Source organism: Macroventuria anomochaeta, assembly GCF_010093625.1.
Source record: "Macroventuria anomochaeta strain CBS 525.71 unplaced genomic scaffold BU25scaffold_4, whole genome shotgun sequence".
Taxonomy (NCBI): domain Eukaryota; kingdom Fungi; phylum Ascomycota; class Dothideomycetes; order Pleosporales; family Didymellaceae; genus Macroventuria; species Macroventuria anomochaeta.
The window spans coordinates 659,324-678,992 of record NW_022985365.1 but is presented as its reverse complement, the minus strand read 5'-3'; the positions used below and the strand labels follow the sequence as shown (position 1 = coordinate 678,992).

General features: G+C 52.2%; 9 protein-coding genes across 9 annotated transcripts; 3 read left to right on the top strand and 6 right to left on the bottom strand.

Moving 5' to 3' along the window:
• Nucleotides 1-845: 845 nt before the first annotated feature.
• Nucleotides 846-1,419, top strand: BU25DRAFT_437326 (cytochrome b5; the record flags this gene model as incomplete). The annotated part of the gene is made up of 2 exons (XM_033709000.1): nucleotides 846-1,215; nucleotides 1,342-1,419. Exons 1-2 carry the CDS (start codon nucleotides 1,039-1,041, stop codon nucleotides 1,417-1,419), a joined length of 255 nt encoding a protein of 84 aa, XP_033565780.1. The 5' UTR covers nucleotides 846-1,038.
• Nucleotides 1,420-1,447: 28 nt separating this feature from the next.
• BU25DRAFT_407239 (uncharacterized protein) lies at nucleotides 1,448-2,934 on the bottom strand. The gene is made up of 2 exons (XM_033705485.1): nucleotides 2,896-2,934; nucleotides 1,448-2,838 (listed from the first exon to the last, which is right to left on the bottom strand). Exon 2 carries the CDS (start codon nucleotides 2,733-2,735, stop codon nucleotides 1,860-1,862), a length of 876 nt encoding a protein of 291 aa, XP_033565779.1. The 5' UTR covers nucleotides 2,736-2,838; nucleotides 2,896-2,934; the 3' UTR covers nucleotides 1,448-1,859.
• Nucleotides 2,935-4,047: 1,113 nt separating this feature from the next.
• On the bottom strand, nucleotides 4,048-4,896 carry BU25DRAFT_332870 (alpha/beta-hydrolase; the record flags this gene model as incomplete). Its single annotated transcript, XM_033702460.1, has 2 exons — nucleotides 4,048-4,540; nucleotides 4,592-4,896. 2 exons carry the CDS (start codon nucleotides 4,894-4,896, stop codon nucleotides 4,048-4,050), a joined length of 798 nt encoding a protein of 265 aa, XP_033565778.1.
• A 167-nt stretch (nucleotides 4,897-5,063) lies between these two features.
• Nucleotides 5,064-6,386, bottom strand: BU25DRAFT_191612 (uncharacterized protein). Its single transcript, XM_033701006.1, has one exon. The coding sequence runs from the start codon at nucleotides 5,937-5,939 to the stop codon at nucleotides 5,232-5,234; it is 708 nt and encodes a 235-aa protein (XP_033565777.1). The 5' UTR covers nucleotides 5,940-6,386; the 3' UTR covers nucleotides 5,064-5,231.
• A 1-nt stretch (nucleotide 6,387) lies between these two features.
• BU25DRAFT_191611 (catalase-domain-containing protein) lies at nucleotides 6,388-9,149 on the bottom strand. The gene is made up of 3 exons (XM_033701005.1): nucleotides 8,663-9,149; nucleotides 8,376-8,612; nucleotides 6,388-8,321 (listed from the first exon to the last, which is right to left on the bottom strand). Exons 1-3 carry the CDS (start codon nucleotides 8,970-8,972, stop codon nucleotides 6,634-6,636), a joined length of 2,235 nt encoding a protein of 744 aa, XP_033565776.1. The 5' UTR covers nucleotides 8,973-9,149; the 3' UTR covers nucleotides 6,388-6,633.
• Nucleotides 9,150-11,343: 2,194 nt separating this feature from the next.
• Nucleotides 11,344-12,986, top strand: BU25DRAFT_191627 (uncharacterized protein). The gene is made up of 5 exons (XM_033701007.1): nucleotides 11,344-11,354; nucleotides 11,451-11,492; nucleotides 11,707-12,114; nucleotides 12,164-12,289; nucleotides 12,340-12,986. Exons 3-5 carry the CDS (start codon nucleotides 11,794-11,796, stop codon nucleotides 12,838-12,840), a joined length of 948 nt encoding a protein of 315 aa, XP_033565775.1. The 5' UTR covers nucleotides 11,344-11,354; nucleotides 11,451-11,492; nucleotides 11,707-11,793; the 3' UTR covers nucleotides 12,841-12,986.
• A 274-nt stretch (nucleotides 12,987-13,260) lies between these two features.
• BU25DRAFT_360002 (uncharacterized protein) lies at nucleotides 13,261-16,301 on the top strand. The gene is made up of 3 exons (XM_033703660.1): nucleotides 13,261-15,591; nucleotides 15,639-16,085; nucleotides 16,142-16,301. Exons 1-3 carry the CDS (start codon nucleotides 13,375-13,377, stop codon nucleotides 16,151-16,153), a joined length of 2,676 nt encoding a protein of 891 aa, XP_033565774.1. The 5' UTR covers nucleotides 13,261-13,374; the 3' UTR covers nucleotides 16,154-16,301.
• Nucleotides 16,302-16,378: 77 nt separating this feature from the next.
• On the bottom strand, nucleotides 16,379-18,521 carry BU25DRAFT_407234 (acetyl-CoA synthetase-like protein). The gene is made up of 2 exons (XM_033705484.1): nucleotides 17,119-18,521; nucleotides 16,379-17,065 (listed from the first exon to the last, which is right to left on the bottom strand). The coding sequence occupies exons 1-2, from the start codon at nucleotides 18,145-18,147 to the stop codon at nucleotides 16,442-16,444; spliced, it is 1,653 nt and encodes a 550-aa protein (XP_033565773.1). The 5' UTR covers nucleotides 18,148-18,521; the 3' UTR covers nucleotides 16,379-16,441.
• On the bottom strand, nucleotides 18,410-19,669 carry BU25DRAFT_191526 (uncharacterized protein). The gene has a single exon (XM_033701004.1). It carries the CDS (start codon nucleotides 19,487-19,489, stop codon nucleotides 18,671-18,673), a length of 819 nt encoding a protein of 272 aa, XP_033565772.1. The 5' UTR covers nucleotides 19,490-19,669; the 3' UTR covers nucleotides 18,410-18,670.

The window sequence follows — 19,669 nt, the reverse complement described above, 5'->3', positions numbered from 1 at the left end:
GCGTTCGAAGCAGATTGTTTCTGAGATCATCATGATGTGCTCGTACCAAGTGACTAAATCGTCGCCGAAAACGTGGTTCAATATCACGTTTCGCCCTCGCCGTTCGATCTCAGTGATAACGGTCTGACGTGGTGATGCTGTGTATCTCGAGATAACGTTTTCTTCTGCCGTGAAGTAGTTGTCCTTCGATGATATGTTTCGATCCAGGATGCCTTTTTGTGGCTGCAAATTTGCTGATCAAAATTAGACTAAGAATGATCTGCTTAACTTGAAGCTGTACACAGATAAATGAAGGATGAAAAACGATCTTGTTTTCGTAGAGAGGAGCGAACTCTCGAAAAGGCCATAATGTGCGAAACACCTCATCTTACCCATGGATTGGACTATGAGCATTTGAACGCGAACCATACTTTGCTTGCTGGTAAACCAACCCATCTGTTCACTCAGATGAGGAGCATCCAATCCGAAGTAGAAGCCGCCGTTAAGGTTTTCAGAGCATGAGAGTGGTGCTTCCATTTTATGGATATGGATGCAGTTCACAAGAAAGCCACGGGGCTCGCAGAGCATCGTGGTCAGATGCCCTTGACACTCACTGAAGGTACTCTCGGTGCCTCCTTCTGGCCCGCCAGCTCTTGGACCCATACGAAGGCCTCCAAACTATAGTCGATGAAGTTCAGACTCCCAATCTGGTATTGGTGATAGTCTAAGTGTGGAGAGTTGGTGTGGCCGAATAATGGTTCAATAATAGGCAACTGCGGCCACCAATCACCCATCCCGCTTCTTCGCTGACCCCTTCTCACGAAACAACCTCGGCACGACGCCATCGCTCCACGCCATTCAAACACCGAGCCGCGACCCGAACAAACACATACCTCCGTACTGCCCCAGACTTCCCCATACCCACCGTACCAAACACTCAAACATCCAGCCTGATACACCTTGCACCGTTCGCACCTTCCACGTATACCTACCGCTCCATCAGTCAATAACCGAGCCGATCCCGATACTCCTTGCGCTGAGCCGCCTCACACGATCACAATGTCCGAGCAACTCACAACGAAGCAAGTCGCCGAGCACAACACAGTCGAGAAGGGGCTGTACATTATTGTGGACAAGGATGTGTACAAGCTGGATAGCTTTGTAGACGAGCACCCTGGTGGCGCGAAGATCTTGAAGAGAGTGGGTGGAAAGGATGCGAGCAAGCAGTTCTGGAAGGTATGTTGGAACGACATTGATCCTTGCGAACTGAGCGCGTTGGTGCTGTGCTGAGTGACAAAGTCGCTATTCGAGTCCTGAAATGTTACGCTGTGGAAGGGATGCTTGCTAACACATCTTGAACAGTACCACAACGAGAGCGTCCTCAAGAAGTACGGACCGAAGCTGAAGGTTGGCACAGTCAAGGAGGAGGCAAAGTTATGAGCAACACGAATGAAGGAAACAATATATTGCCATACCAAAGATACCTCTTCCTTCTGCCTGCGCTGTTCTGGCGCCTGTGACTTGTATGGGTGAGTTGGATTTTCTGATGAGCCATGATGCTAGTGGCTGCATGTAGAAGGTATATCTGGACACTGAGCACTGGCTCATCGAACGCGTCGCCATCGTCGTACAAGATACGATCTTGTTTTGTATCGTGAGAAGTTGTAGATTCTCTCGTACTTTCCTACGGTCTCAACTATCTTCTAAATATCTACTAAAATTAACGTCACGCTGTGCTATGCAAGACCAAAGACCAATAAATCCAGGCTCTAAGTAGGTATAGTGCTTAAAATCCAACAAGCGCAAATGCCGTGGGTATCGTAATGCCGCGCAAATATGCAAAAAGTGTGTGCTGCCGTTTCTCATGTGTGCGTTTGTGCTCAGAAGCAGGTCCATCGTGACTTCAGCTTGGGTCTCTGCAACTGCGAACTCTGGGTGGGGAGTCGTGTGATCTCCTTCTCGTTGATGTGACTTTCGATGACGTCCAGTCTGTAGCGTCGAACGGATCCAGCGTCCGACTGATCTTTTTCGTAGAATCTCTCTGGTGGACCTGATACACAGCGTGGAACCACTCGCCTGACTAGGCCTCGGAAACCAGTGTTTTGTTTGTCAATCCTTTCGTAGTCGCGCTTCCGGGTGCTAGGCGAGATCCAATGCGTGGTGGTAGCTGGGACCGGAACACGTGCGCTCTCAGTTTCTTGCAGTGAGACATGTTCCTCGACCATAGCCATGTCATCCATACTGAAACGTGACACCGCGCTTGGAAATCCGAAGTTGTCTTGGTGAGACAGTGTCGGACTCGGGAGGGCAGAGTTGGTCTGGTAGGATGGGTTTGAAAATAGACTACAACTGCGGAAGTGGAGGGCGAGTACATCGTCGACATCCTGGCTCGCGGGTGATGTTGTGTGAGAGCTCTTCACTCTGTAATGGCGAGCTGGCCTAGCAGGGTCCACGATGGTACAAGAAGTACGACGGGAAGATAGTTTTGAATCATGGCCACGGCCTTTCGATCGCGATCTGGTGGTGGAGTTTTCCGACGATGAGGCTGATCTATGATTTGATGGTCGCGGCCGCTTCTCAGAAGCCGGTCGGCGTGTAGACATGTTGACGGTATCCGAAGTCTCAATCGAGCCTGGAACTGCCTCCGCCGTACGACGGCGATGAGGTGCGGTGTTGCTTCTGTGCAAGGATGTTGTTTGTTCCTTTGAGGGGTTTGAGAGAAAGGATTCTACGAATTCACTATCTTTTCGATTCATTGTCGATCCATAAAGAGGCGGTGACAAGTAGTGGGCCGTGACGTAGTAATCGAAATTTGAATCAGTTGTTGGAATTGTTGATGGATATAGTTATTTCGGCATCCTTTAGCTTCGTCAGTGCTGCGTCTGATCAGGAAGGTATCCGCGAAAGGGGCCTCACCAGCAACCAGTGCGAATGCGAAGCTGAAAAGAATCGATCTCCAAGCACAAAGAACGCAAAGTGAGTTGCAATAAAAAGTCGAAATACAAGGATGATATGCAAACGCAGGTAAATCAGATGATGCAGGCTATGAAACCCGCAGCGCTATCGAGTGAACCGGCGCGGTCAGTTGCAGAGCGGCTAGCCGAGATGTAAAGAAAGTCAACCGACAGAAAACGTAGATCTCGCACTTTGATTGGCCTAGATGCTGCCTACAACCAAAAGCGCGCGCAGAACATGCAGAAATGCGGTTGGGTAGTGGGCGGGTTTTGAAGCCTGAGTTCACCGCCTCAAATTGGACTTCCGGGGTTGTAGAACTAGAATCCCGAGGGGTTTAGTGCCGGAATAAAACTGGAGAATGGTTGTCAAGGCTCTTGACGGTGGGAACGGACAACAACAGATGCACCAAATATGTCAACCCCGTGGATGTTTGCTGAACGAGTGGGATGACGTATGATGTCGTCCATTTTCACATGCGAATATGGTCATGGATGCGGTCCCTTATCGAAGGGCCAAAAACAGCAACAAAGATCACTTGGCCGCACCTGTGACGACCTTCGTGAGTGGACAAGGTTCGAGGCATGTCGAATTGCAGCCTCGCGCTCCATGGTGGGTACGGTTAGCGGGAGGGACCGAATCATATGTGAGAACGCCATCGATAGCGGCATTGGACCAAGATCACCTGCCTGTATCTGGCCAAGACTTGCCGGGACGTGTCAAGACTCAGTGTCAAAATCCAATGAAGCGGCAACGCACGACATCGTGGGTTGTAACCGAAATGTTGAAGACGGCAGAGCCACAACCAAAATGAGAATTTTCAGGGTCCTGCTCAAGTTGGCGCGAGAAGCAGTCGAGACCCCTGCATTTGCTGCACAGTGGACATCCGCTGCAGACGCCGTGGTGGAACACACATGCGCCAAGGTTTCATATGCAGCTGATCGGGAACAGGCACGCCACCAATGATCTTGTCACGAGGACAATACCAAATCGTTTGCGCCACCACGCAAGCGGCGACAACTCCGAATTTGCCGGCCTGAGGCTTGAATCACGCTAAGTATTTGAGTGTACCGAACACGACTGCACGTCTCGACTCTCGATTTGGTGAAAAACACCTCACTGAATCTCGTGATAGAACCCCTCGATCAGCTTAGCTACATCCTCGAATGCTTCGAGGCAGTGCCAGTGACCGATGCCCTTTATGACCTCTAGCCTCTTTTCGCTTGTACCCATCTCCTCGAACATCTTCTTGCAACCTTCGAGTGGTGCACTCTTATCCTCCTCGCCAGCCAGGATCAAGACTGGGATGTTGACCTTGCTGTAGCTAGGCGGTTTGGCATTGATAATAACGCGGCAGTTGGAGCAGTAGCCGGCGGGGTCTTGACCAAGGAGGAGCTCTCGAATGAACGCTGATGCCAGAGGAGAGGCCTTGGATCCTACCGCACTTTGAGGGACGGTGTCTGCCATGGGCTGCATGCCATCCTTTTGGACGGCCTCGATACGTTTCTCGAATACCGGTACAACACCCTCGTTGGGGTATACAGGACCAATCAGAATTGCAGCAACGACCCGATCGCTGCGCTCGGCTGCAAGATGAGCCGCCACGATGCTGCGTAGAGTCAGTATCGCAGACTTGCTCTTATAGTGTTGTTACACATACCCTCCCATGCTGTGGCCTACAACGATTGCTTTTGACACGTTAAGCGCATCCAGAATGCCAATCACGTCGTCCCCAAGACTTTGGATGCTCGACTGTTCACCGGTGTATGGTGACCTGCCAGCACCAGTATTGTCGAAAATTATGCATCGGAAACCGTTCGCTCGCAGTCTTTCAACAACTGCATGGTAATAGTTCTGCGATGACCCAAGGCCATGCATGAAGATGAAGGTCTCGAGCACATCCTTGCCTTCAGGCTTCAGGTCTGCGTAGTGGATCTTCTTGCCGCTGATAGTGAGGAATGGCATCGTGTCTGTCGAATGATGTGGGTATGAGGGTTGCAGAGCTTCATTGAGAGCTACACCGTAGCTGTTAGCTGTGGAGGAACCGTACCTATCGGAGCTCCTTCGGGTCGGATAGCGGTAATGTCACCGCCGAGTCAGCCCCACATCTTGGGAAGGAACACATCCGCTGATAATAATCGCTTCACTCGTAACAATAGCACTCTTGTCAAAGGAAGATGCAGTTCTATTAATCTCGTTGCAGTATTTAAGCTCTCAAACATGGTCTAGGTTGAGCACCCCCATATGCTATGTACAAAATCATACTCCACAAAAAGCCGCGCAGGCTGCCAGCCATGCAGCTACTGCGTTCCGCCAATAGTATGAATGCTATACTTGGCCTTCACAGCTTCCTTACACAGCTCGAACAGCTCGGGGCACAAGGGGTCCGTCTGGTCGTTCAAGAGCGTCCAGAGTAGCTGTGCCAGTCCCTCCCTTGTCGTAACCTGCTTTAGCTCATCTCTCAGACTCCCCTCATGTTCGGTAGACCGCCCTCGTTCCTTCGACCACATCTTGCTTATCGAAGTCGCTCGGTCTCTCCTCCTCCCGTTTTTCAGGTTCATCGCCTTCTGCTGCTTTGCCGCAAGCATGATCTCTTCAGATTCGTTCCATAGGGCTATTCGCCGGAAGAAATGGTTGAGTGCTGCTTCTTCGAACTGTGGCCGCCAGGATGATATTGCTTCTTCGAACTCAGGGTCTGGATGTTGGTTGTGGTCCCATTTGCGGAGGAAGTACTTGAACGTGCGGACCTCACCGTTGGGAAGTGAAACGACTAATGACTCAAAGGCGAATGGATCCTCAGGTGTCGATTGTTCCGCAGTTGGTGAGTTGCTCCGGTTCTCTGCTCGTAGTGCGTCGTATGCTTCGACTACCCGAGATACTGCTACTTTCTTGTGTGCAATGACGGCATCTGTTCCATCGAAAATATTTGGCGGAGGCCCGACTTGTTCCTTTGAGCGGTCGCTGTGGTGTCGGTGAAGAAGCGAGTGGTGTCGCTTGATAGTAGCCATGGTAGCTGTCGAAGTGCGTCTAGTAACGACCTTGAGATTCGAGCTTGGCTTTCGAATACTATAACGCCAGATGCGCAGACTTGGCCGCTGTTCGATCCAGTGCTGAGCAAGTAGGTGAAGTTGCGAGTGATCCAGTTTGGGCAATGTCACAGCCACAGCATGTGGGTGAGATCAGTCTTGGAAGGGGAGACACGCATGGTTTCATGCAGGCTGACAGCGTTTTCATGGTTTTCAATAGCCACAGAATGAAGATGCGCCGTTACGCAATCTAGGCCGAGTATCCGCTGACGCTGCGAATTTCTAACGATACGATAGGTGACCGGCATCACTTGAGCCGTAAAACGGGGTGTCAAATCGTTTCGGCCAATCAGCGGTGAGCCTTCGGCTGTGGCGGTCCGCGCCACGACTGCGCCATTTAACTCCATTGGTTTCCGTGCTTTCTGATTGAGACCTGTGGTGTTTACAGAACTTCGTGCTCCGCGCGTCGCGCTCGATGATCTTACGGCGAGGAGAAGTACCACGACGCCGCTATGCCGAAATTGATTTGTTGTCAGTGCAGCAAAATTAGGTATCGATCTGAGGCTGAGCTAATGAATGTGCGGGTGCGAGTACATTGGTAAAATTGCGTTTGTATGTGTTCAGAATATACAGGAGAATATTCATACATAAGTATCATGTGCTAGACATACTGTTTTTAGTTGTCCAGAGGGTATCGGTCCAAGAACTTGAATGTCTTTAGGCCCTCGGACAGCTGATCCACAATGGATGCCGTGCCGTTTGTGCCAAATGCATACACACCTGGGGTACCGGCCTGAACACCGGCAGCGGAGAAGACCTGGCTACCAGATCCAACGACACCGACAGGCTTGCCCCATTTGTAGCCATCTTGCACAATCTGTAGAGGGCGACCCGCGGGGAAGAGGGTTGAGCGCCAACTGGAAGTAGTGTTGGAGGCAGTTGCGTTGCTGTTTGCCAGGCTTCCAGGAGCTGCGAAGAGAGCGCTGGCGCTACCATCAACGACAATAGCATCGAATTGAACGGCGGAAGTTGCAGAGTAGGTCTGATCAATGCCATCGCCAAGGTGCTCAGCAACAACGACGAAGCCGACATTAACGTCCTTGAGAGCAGCCTTGAGACTCGAAGCTGTGTCGCCGCTAGCCGAGTTGGATGTCAAGAAGCCCACCTTGAGGCCGTCGATCTTCAGAAGAGGTGATTCGGCAACACTGACACCAGTCGTGGTGTTGTCGTGGTAATAGGTGTCATCGGCTTCAGGTGCAGTCATGCCAATAGCCTCGGCGACGCGGACTGCAACATCGTGGCTGACACGGTTGAGCTGAATGAGGACATTGTTCTTGACAACATCGCTCTTAAGTTGCGAGGTCTCAAAGCGCATAGCATTGATAACAAACTGTTGCTCGACAGGCAGGAGCGAGTTGAAGAACAATCGTGGCTGCGACCAGACGTCGGCAAAGGTGGACGAGACGGCACGTACAAGACGTCCTCCAGTGGAGCGGTTTGGCGCAGTGAAGAAACCACGGCCCTCTTTTTGTGTTGCTTGCTTGGGCGATCCAGAGTTGAGAGTGTTGGGGCTGTATGCTGCGGTGTTGAGCGGGATGTACATCTGAGCGGCTCCATCACGTTGGTTGTTGTGGACAGGGACACGAGGCTGGTTGATGGGTAGCTGCTCGAAGTTGGGACCATTGTGGCGGTTAAGCTGGGTGTCCAGGTAGGAGAAAAGGCGGCCCTGCAGCAATGGGTCCTCAGTGAAGTCAATACCACGGACTACGTGTCCAACCTGGAACATGATCTGCTCAGTTTCGGCAAAATAGTTGCGAGGGTTACGGTTCAGTGTGAGCTTGCCGAGGGGTGTGAAAGGAACAATGTCCTCAGGAACGATCTTGGTGGGGTCGAGAACGTCGAAACCCCAGCGCAACTGGTCATCTTCTTCGAAAATCTGAGCCTCGAAGACCCATTCAGGGAACATTCCATTCTCGATGCTCTCGAATAGGTCCTGGCGGTTGAAGTCGGCGTTCATTCCTGCGGTGACTTGGGCCTCCTCCCACAGTAGTGATGCTTTGCCCTGCAGAGTCCTGAACCTGAACTTGACGAGCTTGGTCTTGCCTTCGTCGGTGACGAAACGGAAGGTGTGCACGCCCCATCCATCCGTGTGTCTGAAGGAGCGAATTGTGCCGTGACCGCTCATGGCCCAGAAGAGAGTGTGCATGGAAGAAGGTTGCTGACTGAAGAAGTCCCAAGCACTGTCATGGGCGGTGGCAGCTTGCGGAATCTCGCTGTCTGGCCTGGGCTTGACGGCGTGGATGAGGTCTGGGAACTTGATGGCATCCTGGATGAAGAAGACGGGAATGTTGTTGCCTACAACATCTGTTTTCCAGTCAGTATATTATTTTGCAAGACCAGAGTACTTATCGAGCTTACCAAAATTGCCCTCATCTGTGTAGAAACGGACAGCAAAACCGTGTACATCGCGCACGGTATCGGCTGATCCACGACTACCAGCAACGGTCGAGAATCGAATGAAGACAGGGGTCTCTTTGTCTGGTGTACTCAAGAAAGAGGCACCTGTGATATTTGACCAATCGCCGTAGCTCGTGAAGACACCATGAGCACCAGCTCCTCGTGCATGAACAGCGCGCTCCGGGACTCTCTCGTGATCTAAGTAATCAGTTAGCGTTTGCAAGCTCACGCTCTTGGAAAAACCGTACCGAAGTGCATGATTTTCTCACGGAAGATGAAGTCTTCCAAAAGCGTAGGTCCTCTCTCGCCTGCGCTTAGGCTTTCTTGATCTTCAATGGGTGTTCCGGTGTTCGAGGTCATGTAAACATCGGTGTCATTGACTTCGAACTGTGCCATGAACTCATCCGTGTTCGAGGGCACGCTATACGAGCCATCGGCTCGCTTGATCTGAGGGTGACTGGCAGGTACATCGCGAGCATCGGCTTCCATGAAAGGGCATGCTGCTTGAGCGACGTGTGCGTAAGCAGCGAAAGCTGCAATGAGCCCGGACTTGACCATCCTGGTGGTTGTAGTGAAGTTACAAATGAGACGGGATATCAACGAAACGTTCAAGGGCGGTTTGCTTTATACATCCACGCGTCCATGCTGTGGAGAGAAAGCCACCCGTCAATCTACATGGTATGACACGGTGCTAGTTTAGGTAATCTGTGCCCAATCGACTCTTGCTCACGATTGAACGGCCCTTGATTTGATCAGCTGGCCGTTCTAGAGACGGGATGCGCCAACTTGCCGGACCCACTTGTGAAAGATTAGGTTCGTGCACGAAAACGGCCGCGTTGATGCAGGATATTGTGACCTGCGCCAAGACGTCGTAGGTTGATCAAAGGGAGCAGGACGCATGCTGCATGTGGGTTAGAGGCGGCGATACCGAGCGTTTGGGAACATTCGGGTAGACTCAGCACCGTCAGAGCTCCTTGGCAGTGTTAATGGAGTGGCCTGCAGCATGTTGGAATCCGCATACGCGTCTTTAGATGTGATCTTGCCGGTCGCGACTCCGTATGCGAGCATGGCCGGAGCCGCCAGACAAGGATCCCAAGTGCTTGGTAGTGATTGTATGTACGTGACTAGAACGTTCACCAAGCGGGAAACAAACTGTATGATCATAAGCTGAGCTTACTCTCCAATCGTAAGCCTCAGGAGGAAAAGACGTCGCTCAGTCTGCTGTCTGACCGATTTGTACTCTCACCGCGGTCAGAATTTGGCCGTTTAGAGGTCAACATGGTGCAAGGTTGCTGTAAGCTAAGCCGCTCGTCCAGTACGAAGCATTAAAAGGACAGGAAGTCGTGCCCGTAGCCACTCAGGTGCAGATCACGGTAGTACTCATCGCGCGGCTATCCGTCTTGGTATGGAGACCGAAATCTTAAGAACATGCGATTTCAGAATGCAAAAGTTTCTTGTTGATTAGGAAAGGTGGTGGCCCAGAAGCTCAGATGTTAGTAATGATCCCTCATGGATGGTCTGTCGACGCCAAGCCGAGACGGACATGCGAGCTGAGCAGGCAACGTCATCCTCAGATCCTGGGCAGCCCTGCTCGGCTGCCATGTTTAGTGGCACCAAGAGAAATGTTTCAGTGGAGCGACAAGGATGCCAGTTGTGTCAATAACTCCAACGCAATTGGCAAAGGGTGAATCCCCACACTTTCTGGCAAGCACTTGCAGGAGGAAGCAACGGCCAAGAGTTGCTTTGGCAATTAGGGTTTCGAAGTCCAGATAGCATAAGCGAATTTATGTCGTGTCTTGATTGAGAGTTTCGGTGTGACCAACCCTGAAGGCAGACGGACAGTATGTTGGAGTTCCAAGGTTGTGGTACGAAATTCTTCTGGGACGAAAAGCAAGCCAGGAAATCTTCCGCGGGAGTAAACATTGTCAGGAGTGGCTAGTGCAGATAGGGTTAGTCGAAGGCCCATTTATCTGTTGCACTGCATGCCAACAGGGCATGGGACATTCACAAAAGTTCACCACAGTAAGCAACAACGGTCTCGGCCTCTGTGCTCTCGGCAGGTCGAATGTGTGTCACGTCAGTCGAATGCTCTATCACGACCATCATGGGCCAAGTGACTCTTGATGGATCTTTAAGCATGGTGTTCCCAAAATCAGTCGCCGATCTTCATCGTGCGTGGTGATCCAGAGCTCAGAAGACGAGTCGTATCGATATCGTGTGTTGCTTGAGGGGCCTTTCCAGACCTTTGGCATTGCGCAATGAAGCTCTCGATCTTCGTGATGCTTATGTGGGATCTGATATCCGCTTTCTTGTAAGCTGTGAGCTAGGGATCACTGCTGAGCTTTGATTTCGAGGTTAGGTCATGCCACAGGCAAGTGTATGACTATGCAGGTCAGTAATGCTTCAGTGCTATGTTTCTTACTCCAAACATAAACAGACGGCGGCAAGGTACGTATCTGATAAGCACCCCGTCCATGAACCGGGTCAAGGCAAAGCACATCTAAAGGCATACAACATCAATTCGCGCTGCTCCATGATGCGCAAGCTGTTGCGATAGACATGTGCCGAGCACCCTTAGCACCCGTATTGAGCGTGTGAGTAGCCCTTGAGCTTTAGGAATTCCTCATCGTGTTCTTGGATGCAAAGACGCATCTCGCCGAACTCGAACCTGCGTTCTTTGGACGATCGTGTTTAGACATCAGTATCGTGGATGTGGCGGAAGCGATATCTCGTGGTACATTGGTATTGAACCATCGCGTGTGGCTAGTGAAGCGCAGCTTCCGGCGCATCTGGCTATGACATCACCGGTATCTTGCACGACTTCCTGGTCCACCGAGCACCCCCGCCTTGAAACCTCAAACAGACCCATACGCCGACCCCAGCATCACGAAGATCAGAGCGTCAAGTGTTTCAAGCGCCCCGCCTCGTTTCTCGGAAAAGGTAACTTCGACATCCTGTCTACGTTACAATCCCTCATACCGCTGCGCAAGCACGGTCTCCCGCATTCAGCAACATGCTAACGGTAGCCATGGACAGCATACGATACACAAAAGCAGACAAACGTAGAAGATCTCCAAGATGTAAGCCTGCTCCTCTTCTCTGTCGTTATCACATGCCAGCGATTGCGCCTATATTACTCGGCCTCATTTCGTGCGCTTCATTCATTCTTGTCTGATTTGTCTCACATTTGTCGACATGGCATGTTCGGCAATTCCTCCACAATTTACACAACGGGCTCATCCCTGGTCTTTACTGCTCAACACCCCCCGAGCTCGTTCACTAACTATGTAACCTGGGTAGGAATCGATCACTTTCCGTCCGGTCCAAGAAGGGCACCTCTAGCGTATCCGACAAGCCTCCGTCAAAGCACCGCTTCACCATGGCATCTCTGCGCGGCACTCAACAGCCGGAGCTCTCCAAGAAGCTGTACAAGATCATCAAGACCGAGAACCACGTGATTGGTGCCCACGAAGCCGCGGCGCGTGAACGTGTCGGTGTTGCAAGACAGCTCTCCGAGTGGGGTGAAGCGACAGAGGATGAGACAATTTCAGAAGTGTCAGACAAGCTTGGTGTCCTCATGGCGGAGATCGCAGAACAGGAGGACCTATATGCGCAAGCTCTGGAGGACTACCGAGGTGTCTTGAAGCAGATCAGGAATACTGAGAGCTCAGTGCAGCCTAGTCGAGACCACAAGGCCAAGGTCAGACTCTGAGCATGTTCGGGCGCACTATTTCCTGACTCCAGCGCAGATCTCAGACGAAATTGCCAAACTCAAGTACAAGGAGCCTCAGAGCACCAAGATTGTTCAGCTTGAACAGGAGCTCGTCCGCGCAGAAGCCCAGAGCTTGGTCGCAGAGGCGCAACTCACCAATATCGTATGTATCAGGAAGGCTTCCATCGAAAGCAACCTGCTGATCATGTGCAGACTCGTCAAAAGTTCAAGGAGGCATATGACCACCACTTCGCCGCTACGATCGAGCGTGCTGAGAAGCAAATCATCCTGGCTAAGCATGCCCGCCGACTTTTGAACCTTGTCGACGACACACCGGTTGTTCCTGGAGATCTACATCCTCCTTTTGCAGGCGGAGAGGACGCTCGTCAAGTACTCAACGACGCAGAAGATGACCTTCGCAACTATGAGTTGAATGTCGAGCCAATTCACTCCAATGCTGGTAACTTGGGCGTAGGAGCAATGCCTGGAGCGCCAGTGGGTGGTACTAGCGCTGCACCTGTGCAGAACACCACGCAATACCAGGATACAGTCGGCACAAGTGAGGACGGCCGTTACGCTGAGTCGAGTGTACAAGGCACCGATGTTGGCAGCCAGCCTCCTTACCCCGTGTCGGAAGCAGAGAGGTTGGAGCATCAGCAGGCTGCGGAGCAAACTACTCAGCCACAGCCAATTTCCTTTCAACACGTTGCTTGATGTCAAGAGGCTCTAGGGTTGAGTATCTCGTTGCCTATTCGAACAGTAATGCTAGCGTAATGGTTGGGAAGACTGCGTCAAATAGTGGCCGTTTGGCCAATTAATGTTTATGTAGGGTTGTTTCCAATGATACCTAATTATGCCTCTATGCAATCGTTGCTCGAAGACGTCGATTATATGCTTGTGTTTACTGACCACCTCCACAGTACCTGAGTGGAGACGTGGAACACAATAAGAGAGGTAATGGCGCAGACCAATAGCATCGGTACCATAGCTGTTGCCTAGTGTATTGTCAAAAGATGTAGAGGTGAGAGGAGGCGAAAGGTGTTCTTTGCATGGGGGTGGTGTACTTAAGGTGCCTGTGCGTGTGGGTTTGGCGGGGACATGCTAGCGCGGAATGTGCGGCAACCTAAGAAGACACATCGAGCTTCACCGTCACTTCTGTATCCGAGTAGCCTCGATCACTACACCGCATACCTCCTCGATTCAACTTCGCTCGATTCCCACCACTCTCGAGGCTCCGCTACACTCACGATGGCGGATCGCAAGAAGAGGGACAGATATGCGGGCGCCGCGTACGAGTTCGGAGCCAATGCTGGACTGAACGCTGGTGGAGCTGCTCCTCCCCCTCAGCCAGCTGTCCCTGGATACGGAGCGGGTGCCCCTGGATACGGAGCGGGTGCACCTGGATATGGTGCCTCGTCTCAGGGCTATGGCCAACCGGCAGCATACGGGCAGCCATCGGGCTTTGTACAGCCTGCATCCCCCTACGGACAGCCTGCTGCCCAGGATCCCAATGCGCTTGGCCAGCAGTTTGGACAGATGAACTTGGGTCCTCAGCAGGGACAGGTAGCGCCGCAACAGCAACAACAAGCAGCTGCAGCTTCGCAGAATCAATTGTTCCCCTCCGATCTGATCGCGCAGCCCTTTCACGTCTCCGAGCTATACAACCCCCCACCGCCAATCAACCTCCCCGCGAACGCCGCAGCTACACCCTCCGAATTCGCAAACGAGTCGAGCAAGTACCTGCGCTGTACATTGAACACCATCCCTACCAACCACTCTTTGCTTAAGAAGAGCAAGCTGCCATTTGCATTGGTTATTAGCCCGTATGCCAGCTTGCACGATTCAGAGGACCCTGTGCCGGTCGTTCACGACCAGGTTATCAGCCGTTGTCGACGATGCCGAGCGTACATCAACCCCTTCGTTTCCTTCCTCGATCACGGACACAGGTGGAGGTGCAACATGTGCAACCTGACGAACGATGTTCCCCAGGCCTTCGACTGGGATGCGGCACAACAGAAGAGCGTCGATAGGTGGCAACGCCCTGAGCTGAATTATGCCGTTACCGAGTTCGTTGCGCCACAAGAATACATGGTCAGACCTCCACAGCCGCTGTGCTACTACATCCTGCTGGACTGCACACAAGCATCTGTGAACAGCGGTCTCCTTGCGGTTGTTTCGCGGGTCATCAAGGAGGCATTGGAGAGGATACCAAATGCAGACGGCAGGACGCGCATTGGATTCATGGCTGTGGACTCGAGTCTGCACTTCTTCTCCATCCCACCGGATGGCAGCGAGAACAACGATGCACACCAACTTGTTGTTTCTGACCTGGACGAGCCCTACCTACCAATGCCCACAGACTTGCTTGTCAGTCTGAGCCAGTGCCGAAACAACATCGAGAACTTCCTCGACCGTCTCCCTGCGATGTTCCAGAACACACACGTGCCCGGCTTTGCGCTGGGTTCCGCTCTTCGATCTGCGCACAAGCTGATTTCGCCGCTTGGAGGAAAGATCACAGTCATTGGTGCCTCGCTCCCCAACGTTGGGCATGCTGCGTTGTCCCCCAGAGAAGACAAGTCCTTGTTGGGTACCGGAAAGGAGGCTAGTCTGTTGCAACCAGCCAACAACTGGTACAAGTCGTTCGCTGTAGAGTGCTCTAAGAACCAGGTCTCGGTCGACATGTTCCTGTTCTCATCCCAATACCAGGATGTTGCAACACTCAGCAACCTGCCACGTTTCACGGCAGGCCAAACATATTTCTACCCTGGATGGAACGCTGCTAGGCAAGAGGACGTCATGAAAATTGCCAAGGAGTTGGCCGACTACCTATCTGCAGAGATCGGTCTAGAGGCCGTTCTGCGCGTGCGTGCCACAACCGGTCTGAGGATGTCGGCTTTTTACGGCAACTTCTTCAACCGTTCTTCGGATCTCTGCGCTTTCCCAGCATACCCTAGGGATCAGGCTGTTGTAATCGAAGTCGCAATCGACGAGACCATTAGCAAGCCCTTTGCCTGTCTCCAGGCTGCTGTTCTGCACACAACTTCAAGTGGGCAACGCCGTATTAGGGTACTGACACTCGCTGTGCCTACCACAGAAAACCTCGCGAATGTATACGCCTCGGCCGATGCTCAGGCTATCACTACTTACTTTACCCACAAGGCCGCTGAGCGTGCTTTGTCAAGTGGTCTGGATGCTGCTCGCGATGCCCTGCAGGGCAAGATCATCGAGATCTTGCAGACCTACAGGAAAGAGTTGGCCGGCGGCAGCATGGGAGGTGGTGGCCTTCAGCTGCCTCAGAACTTGCGTGCTCTGCCAATTCTGTTTTTGGGTCTCATCAAAAACGTCGGTCTGCGAAAGAGTGCACAGATTCCCTCCGATCTGCGATCAGCTGCTCTCGACCTTCTATCAACATTGCCCCTACGTCTGCTGGTTCAGTACATCTACCCTGCATTCTACAGCCTTCACGTACGTTGCTCTTACTTCGGTCTACGATTTTTGCTAACAATCTATAGGATATGCCTGACGATGCTGGTATTCCTGACCCCACCACCGGCCATATCACAATGCCTCCTCTGATGAATCTCACATCGCAGTCCATCGTTCCTTACGGCCTGTACCTGCTTGATGACGGTGTCAACCAGTTCCTGTGGGTTGGTCGTGACACTGTCCCCGCTCTGCTTGGTGATGTCTTCGGTGTTGAGGACCGCACACAATTGAAGCAGGGCAAAGCTTCCCTGCCGACTATCGACAACGACTTCTCCGAGCGTGTACGAGCAGTCGTAGAGAAGTCTGGAGACCACAAGAGCAAGGGTGTTGGAAGCATTGTCCAACCTTCGCTGTATATCATCAAGGAGGACGGTGAGCCAAGCTTGAAGCTCTGGGCTCAGACATTACTGGTCGAAGACCGTGCAGACCAGGGCGAGAGCATTGTCCAGTGGATAAGCAAGCTGCGAGAGAAGGTATGTTCATGTCACACGAAGACTATTCCAACACCGACTAACCCCTTTGCGTCCAGGTTGTTCAGTAGACGTGTTCCCAGCGTTATTTCAAAATGTAGCTTGTAATGACTTGGAGCGGCGTAGGCGAGTTGAAAGTCGCAATCGACTTGGGTGGCGGGTGAGTTGCTATAAGCATAGTTGTAGGACACTAGCCAGCTGCATGCTCGCAATAGACACACTTGAAACAGCTCTTGATGATTCGCACATGTGAATACTAATGCGGACTCAGTACAATTCAAAGCTCGAAACAGCGGCGCTGAGATCGCACAGATTTCTAGACAGTCGTGGATACACTCTTACATCCCTAATCTCCTCCCTTACAGCTTAGCCTGACTTGTAATCCCCAGGGCAACATCATCCTTCGCACTCTCCTTCAACAACCTCCTTAAAATCTTACCACTCGCACTCTTCGGCACCTCCGCCACAAACACGATCCCACCCCTCAGTCTCTTATGGTTCGCAACCTTGCCCCCAATCCAGTCCACAATCGCCTTCGCCTCGTTCTCCCCCGCCTCACCTCTGCCCTTCGCAGCGACTACATACGCCCGCGGCACCTCAGTATGCATATGCTCATCCTGCACGCCAATCACTGCTACATCTTCTACGAGCTTATTGTCCATCAACTTACCCTCGAGTTCCGCGGGCGCGACTTGGAAGCCCTTATACTTAATCAATTCTTTCACTCGATCCGTGATGTAAAAGTTATGCTGTTCGTCCTGGAACCCGATGTCGCCTGTCTTGAAATATCCGTCCGAGGTGATTGCGTCCTTGGTGGCGGCGTCGTTCTTCCAGTAGCCTTTAAAGACGTTGGGGCCGGACATCCATAGCTCGCCTACTTTGCCAGGACCCAGTTCAGCGCCGGACGAGGAGATGTATTTTGCACGCATGTTGGGGAACATTTTCCCTACGCTGCCGACGGTTGTGTACCATTCGTCCCAGGGCTGGGGAGCGTTAGTTTTGGGATGGGTGGAGGGAGCGAGGGGGAGGGACGTACTTGGGCATGTGTCATGGGACTTGTTTCGCTCAAACCGTAGGCTTGGTTGATCTTGATCTTCAGCCGCTTGTGCACAGCATCGACAAGTTCCTTCGTCAACGGTGCAGCGCCGCTCGTTATCATCTTGACAGACGAAAGATCGTACTTATCCACCATCTTGTCCCTCGCCAATCGCACAATCACCGGTGGAGCGACGTAAATAAACGTAATTCGATGCTCTTGAATCGTCCGTAGGAAAGTCTCCATATCAAACGCCGGCATGACGACGAGTTCTATCCCACGGTGCAGTATCTGATGCACCAGTCCTGTGAGCCCGTAGATGTGAAAGAACGGCAGCACACCAAGGAACTTGTCGTCTTTGGAGTTATACCAGTGCCCAACGGAACCTTTGATTTGCAGTAGATCGGCGACAATGTTGCGATGTGTGAGCATAACACCCTTCGGTAGACCCGTCGTACCGCTGGAGTATGCAAGGAAAGCCAGGTCTTCTGGCTTAGCTTTCTTCCGTCGATATCGTAGTGCGCCGGATGTTTTGCGGATGTTCGTCCAGTGCTTGACGCGGTGCGTGTCGTCTCTTTCTGCACCCAAGATGATCACCCTGTCATCTGGCATTCCGACTTTCTTCATCGCTTCCAAGGCGGTTTTCAAAAACGCTTTGGTTGTGACGAGTGCTCTTGCCTCTGAATTCAATAGTTGGTATGCCAACTCATCAGCTGAGTATCCAGGGTTTGCCGGCGTGACGATGCCACCCGCAAAGAATGTCCCGTAGATGATTGGCGGTACATCGATGTCGTTTGGTGTGTAGAGTGCTAAGACTTCATTTCTTTGCCAGTCCCAGAGGTTGCATAGGCCTTCCCCGAACGCGGTTGCGTGCGCTTTGACATCGGCGAAGGTGTACTTGCGATCTGAATTGATAGCGCGATATAGAACTTTGTCGTCTGGGAAGTCGCGGTCCTTGCTGTCGAAGATGAGGCCCCAGAGATCCACGTCGGGGATTTTCACATCTGGAAATGGTGATTTGGTAGGCATCTTGTTGTTAGAGGTCGGAGACCTGCAGGACAGTCCAAGAGGCTAAGCAAAGCTCGACTCAATGCCACAATTTGTAGCAGCTTCAAATTATAGATCTGTGACCCGACAGAACGGTAATTAGACGCCCTGCCTTTTACTGCAACCTGTGCACGATCCGGTTCAAGCAATGCAACTGCATTTCAGCTGCATGTTGTTCGCGATTGTGCTGCATTCTGCGGGGAACCTCCAACATTGCCTCGGTTCAGTCTCATCACGTCATTTCGCAACCCTGCCCGCTGAACCGACGGTCCATTGGCTAGTGTATCAATCTGGCTAGGATTCGATTAGAGGGGATGACCTTCTAGATTAACGTTGTGATTTTAGACGCACTCAACGTGTACGCCGATGCCATTGAGCCGCAATACTGTAACGCCAAAGCATGGCTGTACGCCGGCCCAACCCCGGGACCAACGCCATGCGCTCCCAAGTGCCAGAAGTACAAGTATATTACACGCTCTGAGACTCCAGATATCGATATCTGGTATCATCTGAATGTCGCCCACAATCTTGCCGCCCAAAAGCTGATAATTAGCTCCCTCCACATGCTGTCCAGATCCTCGCTCAGACGCACCGTCGGCACGACACCTCCGGCCAGCAGCTGTAGCCCTTCGGTTGCTAACAGCCTACCATCGGTATCCCTCCACTCAAATGGCTCTGTGAGACCGTCTCTCTCCACAGCTCCGCTCTTCGATTTGCCTTTTCCAAACAGGCCGCCACCGGCACTGACTTTCTTGCACGTCAAGATTTCCCTTGGCGCAGAGTTGGGCCCAGCGATGTGTCTGATGTGCCAGGTCTTCCACCCAAAAGTCAACTGTAAAGCGCCGCCGTAGCAGTGCGGTTTCTTGCCGATCAGGTAGTACTCATTCTCGCGAAACGGTGGGTCTTGGACTTCGTAGAGGGTTTCGGAGCGGTCGAAATGTATAGGTAGTTCGTGTGCGAGTGGGATCTCGGCGGCGCGAAGACGTCGTATCCGTAGAGGGGAGTTGAAGGAGTCGAGAGGTGACGAGAGTTGATATGCTGGACCGTTGGGTGTGTGAATGAACGTGCTGTAGAGGAGGAATTCGGTGTTTTTGGGATCTATTGTGTCGTAACCAGGAAGCTCATCTGCAGCTGGTGGTGATGCGACTTCAGTAAGTGGTGGTGCACTTGATGTTGTGGCCGGTGGTGGTCCTGGAGGTGGCGCATAGCCGCTTGCTTCCGCATATGTAGGTATTGGAGGGTCCTCAGCTTCTGGAAGTGATGCTCGTTGCTGCGCTTGCGGTCTGTGTGTCGTCCCTCCGTGGGGCGCTGTCTTCTCAGACATGTTGATATTTATTCCGAGAGCCTGCGGCGTGTTGTGAGTCAGTCGTGGTGCTGCGTGTTATTATTAAGATTATGGTGGTGACGTATGCCGGAGCTTGGAATGCTCAAGACGTGGGGTGAATGCGCGCGCCAAGGTGTGGCAATGCTCCTATTTATCTGATCCGATTCGACAACTTCCAAA

What these genes read in the sequence shown, in the direction of transcription:
- BU25DRAFT_407239 (XM_033705485.1), bottom strand. Translation starts at nt 2,735, where the DNA reads ATGAATCGAAAAGATAGTGAATTCGTAGAATCCTTTCTCTCAAACCCC.
- BU25DRAFT_191526 (XM_033701004.1), bottom strand. Translation starts at nt 19,489, where the DNA reads ATGTCTGAGAAGACAGCGCCCCACGGAGGGACGACACACAGACCGCAA.
- BU25DRAFT_191612 (XM_033701006.1), bottom strand. Translation starts at nt 5,939, where the DNA reads ATGGCTACTATCAAGCGACACCACTCGCTTCTTCACCGACACCACAGC.
- BU25DRAFT_407234 (XM_033705484.1), bottom strand. Translation starts at nt 18,147, where the DNA reads ATGCCTACCAAATCACCATTTCCAGATGTGAAAATCCCCGACGTGGAT. An exon ending in GTCCCATGACACATGCCCAA is followed by an intron (nt 17,066 to 17,118) that starts GTACGTCCCTCC and finishes AACGCTCCCCAG; the next exon opens with CCCTGGGACGAATGGTACAC.
- BU25DRAFT_191627 (XM_033701007.1), top strand. Translation starts at nt 11,794, where the DNA reads ATGGCATCTCTGCGCGGCACTCAACAGCCGGAGCTCTCCAAGAAGCTG. An exon ending in GTCGAGACCACAAGGCCAAG is followed by an intron (nt 12,115 to 12,163) that starts GTCAGACTCTGA and finishes ACTCCAGCGCAG; the next exon opens with ATCTCAGACGAAATTGCCAA. An exon ending in AGGCGCAACTCACCAATATC is followed by an intron (nt 12,290 to 12,339) that starts GTATGTATCAGG and finishes GATCATGTGCAG; the next exon opens with ACTCGTCAAAAGTTCAAGGA.
- BU25DRAFT_191611 (XM_033701005.1), bottom strand. Translation starts at nt 8,972, where the DNA reads ATGGTCAAGTCCGGGCTCATTGCAGCTTTCGCTGCTTACGCACACGTC. An exon ending in TGAGAAAATCATGCACTTCG is followed by an intron (nt 8,613 to 8,662) that starts GTACGGTTTTTC and finishes CTGATTACTTAG; the next exon opens with ATCACGAGAGAGTCCCGGAG. An exon ending in CACAGATGAGGGCAATTTTG is followed by an intron (nt 8,322 to 8,375) that starts GTAAGCTCGATA and finishes ACTGGAAAACAG; the next exon opens with ATGTTGTAGGCAACAACATT.
- BU25DRAFT_360002 (XM_033703660.1), top strand. Translation starts at nt 13,375, where the DNA reads ATGGCGGATCGCAAGAAGAGGGACAGATATGCGGGCGCCGCGTACGAG. An exon ending in CTGCATTCTACAGCCTTCAC is followed by an intron (nt 15,592 to 15,638) that starts GTACGTTGCTCT and finishes AACAATCTATAG; the next exon opens with GATATGCCTGACGATGCTGG.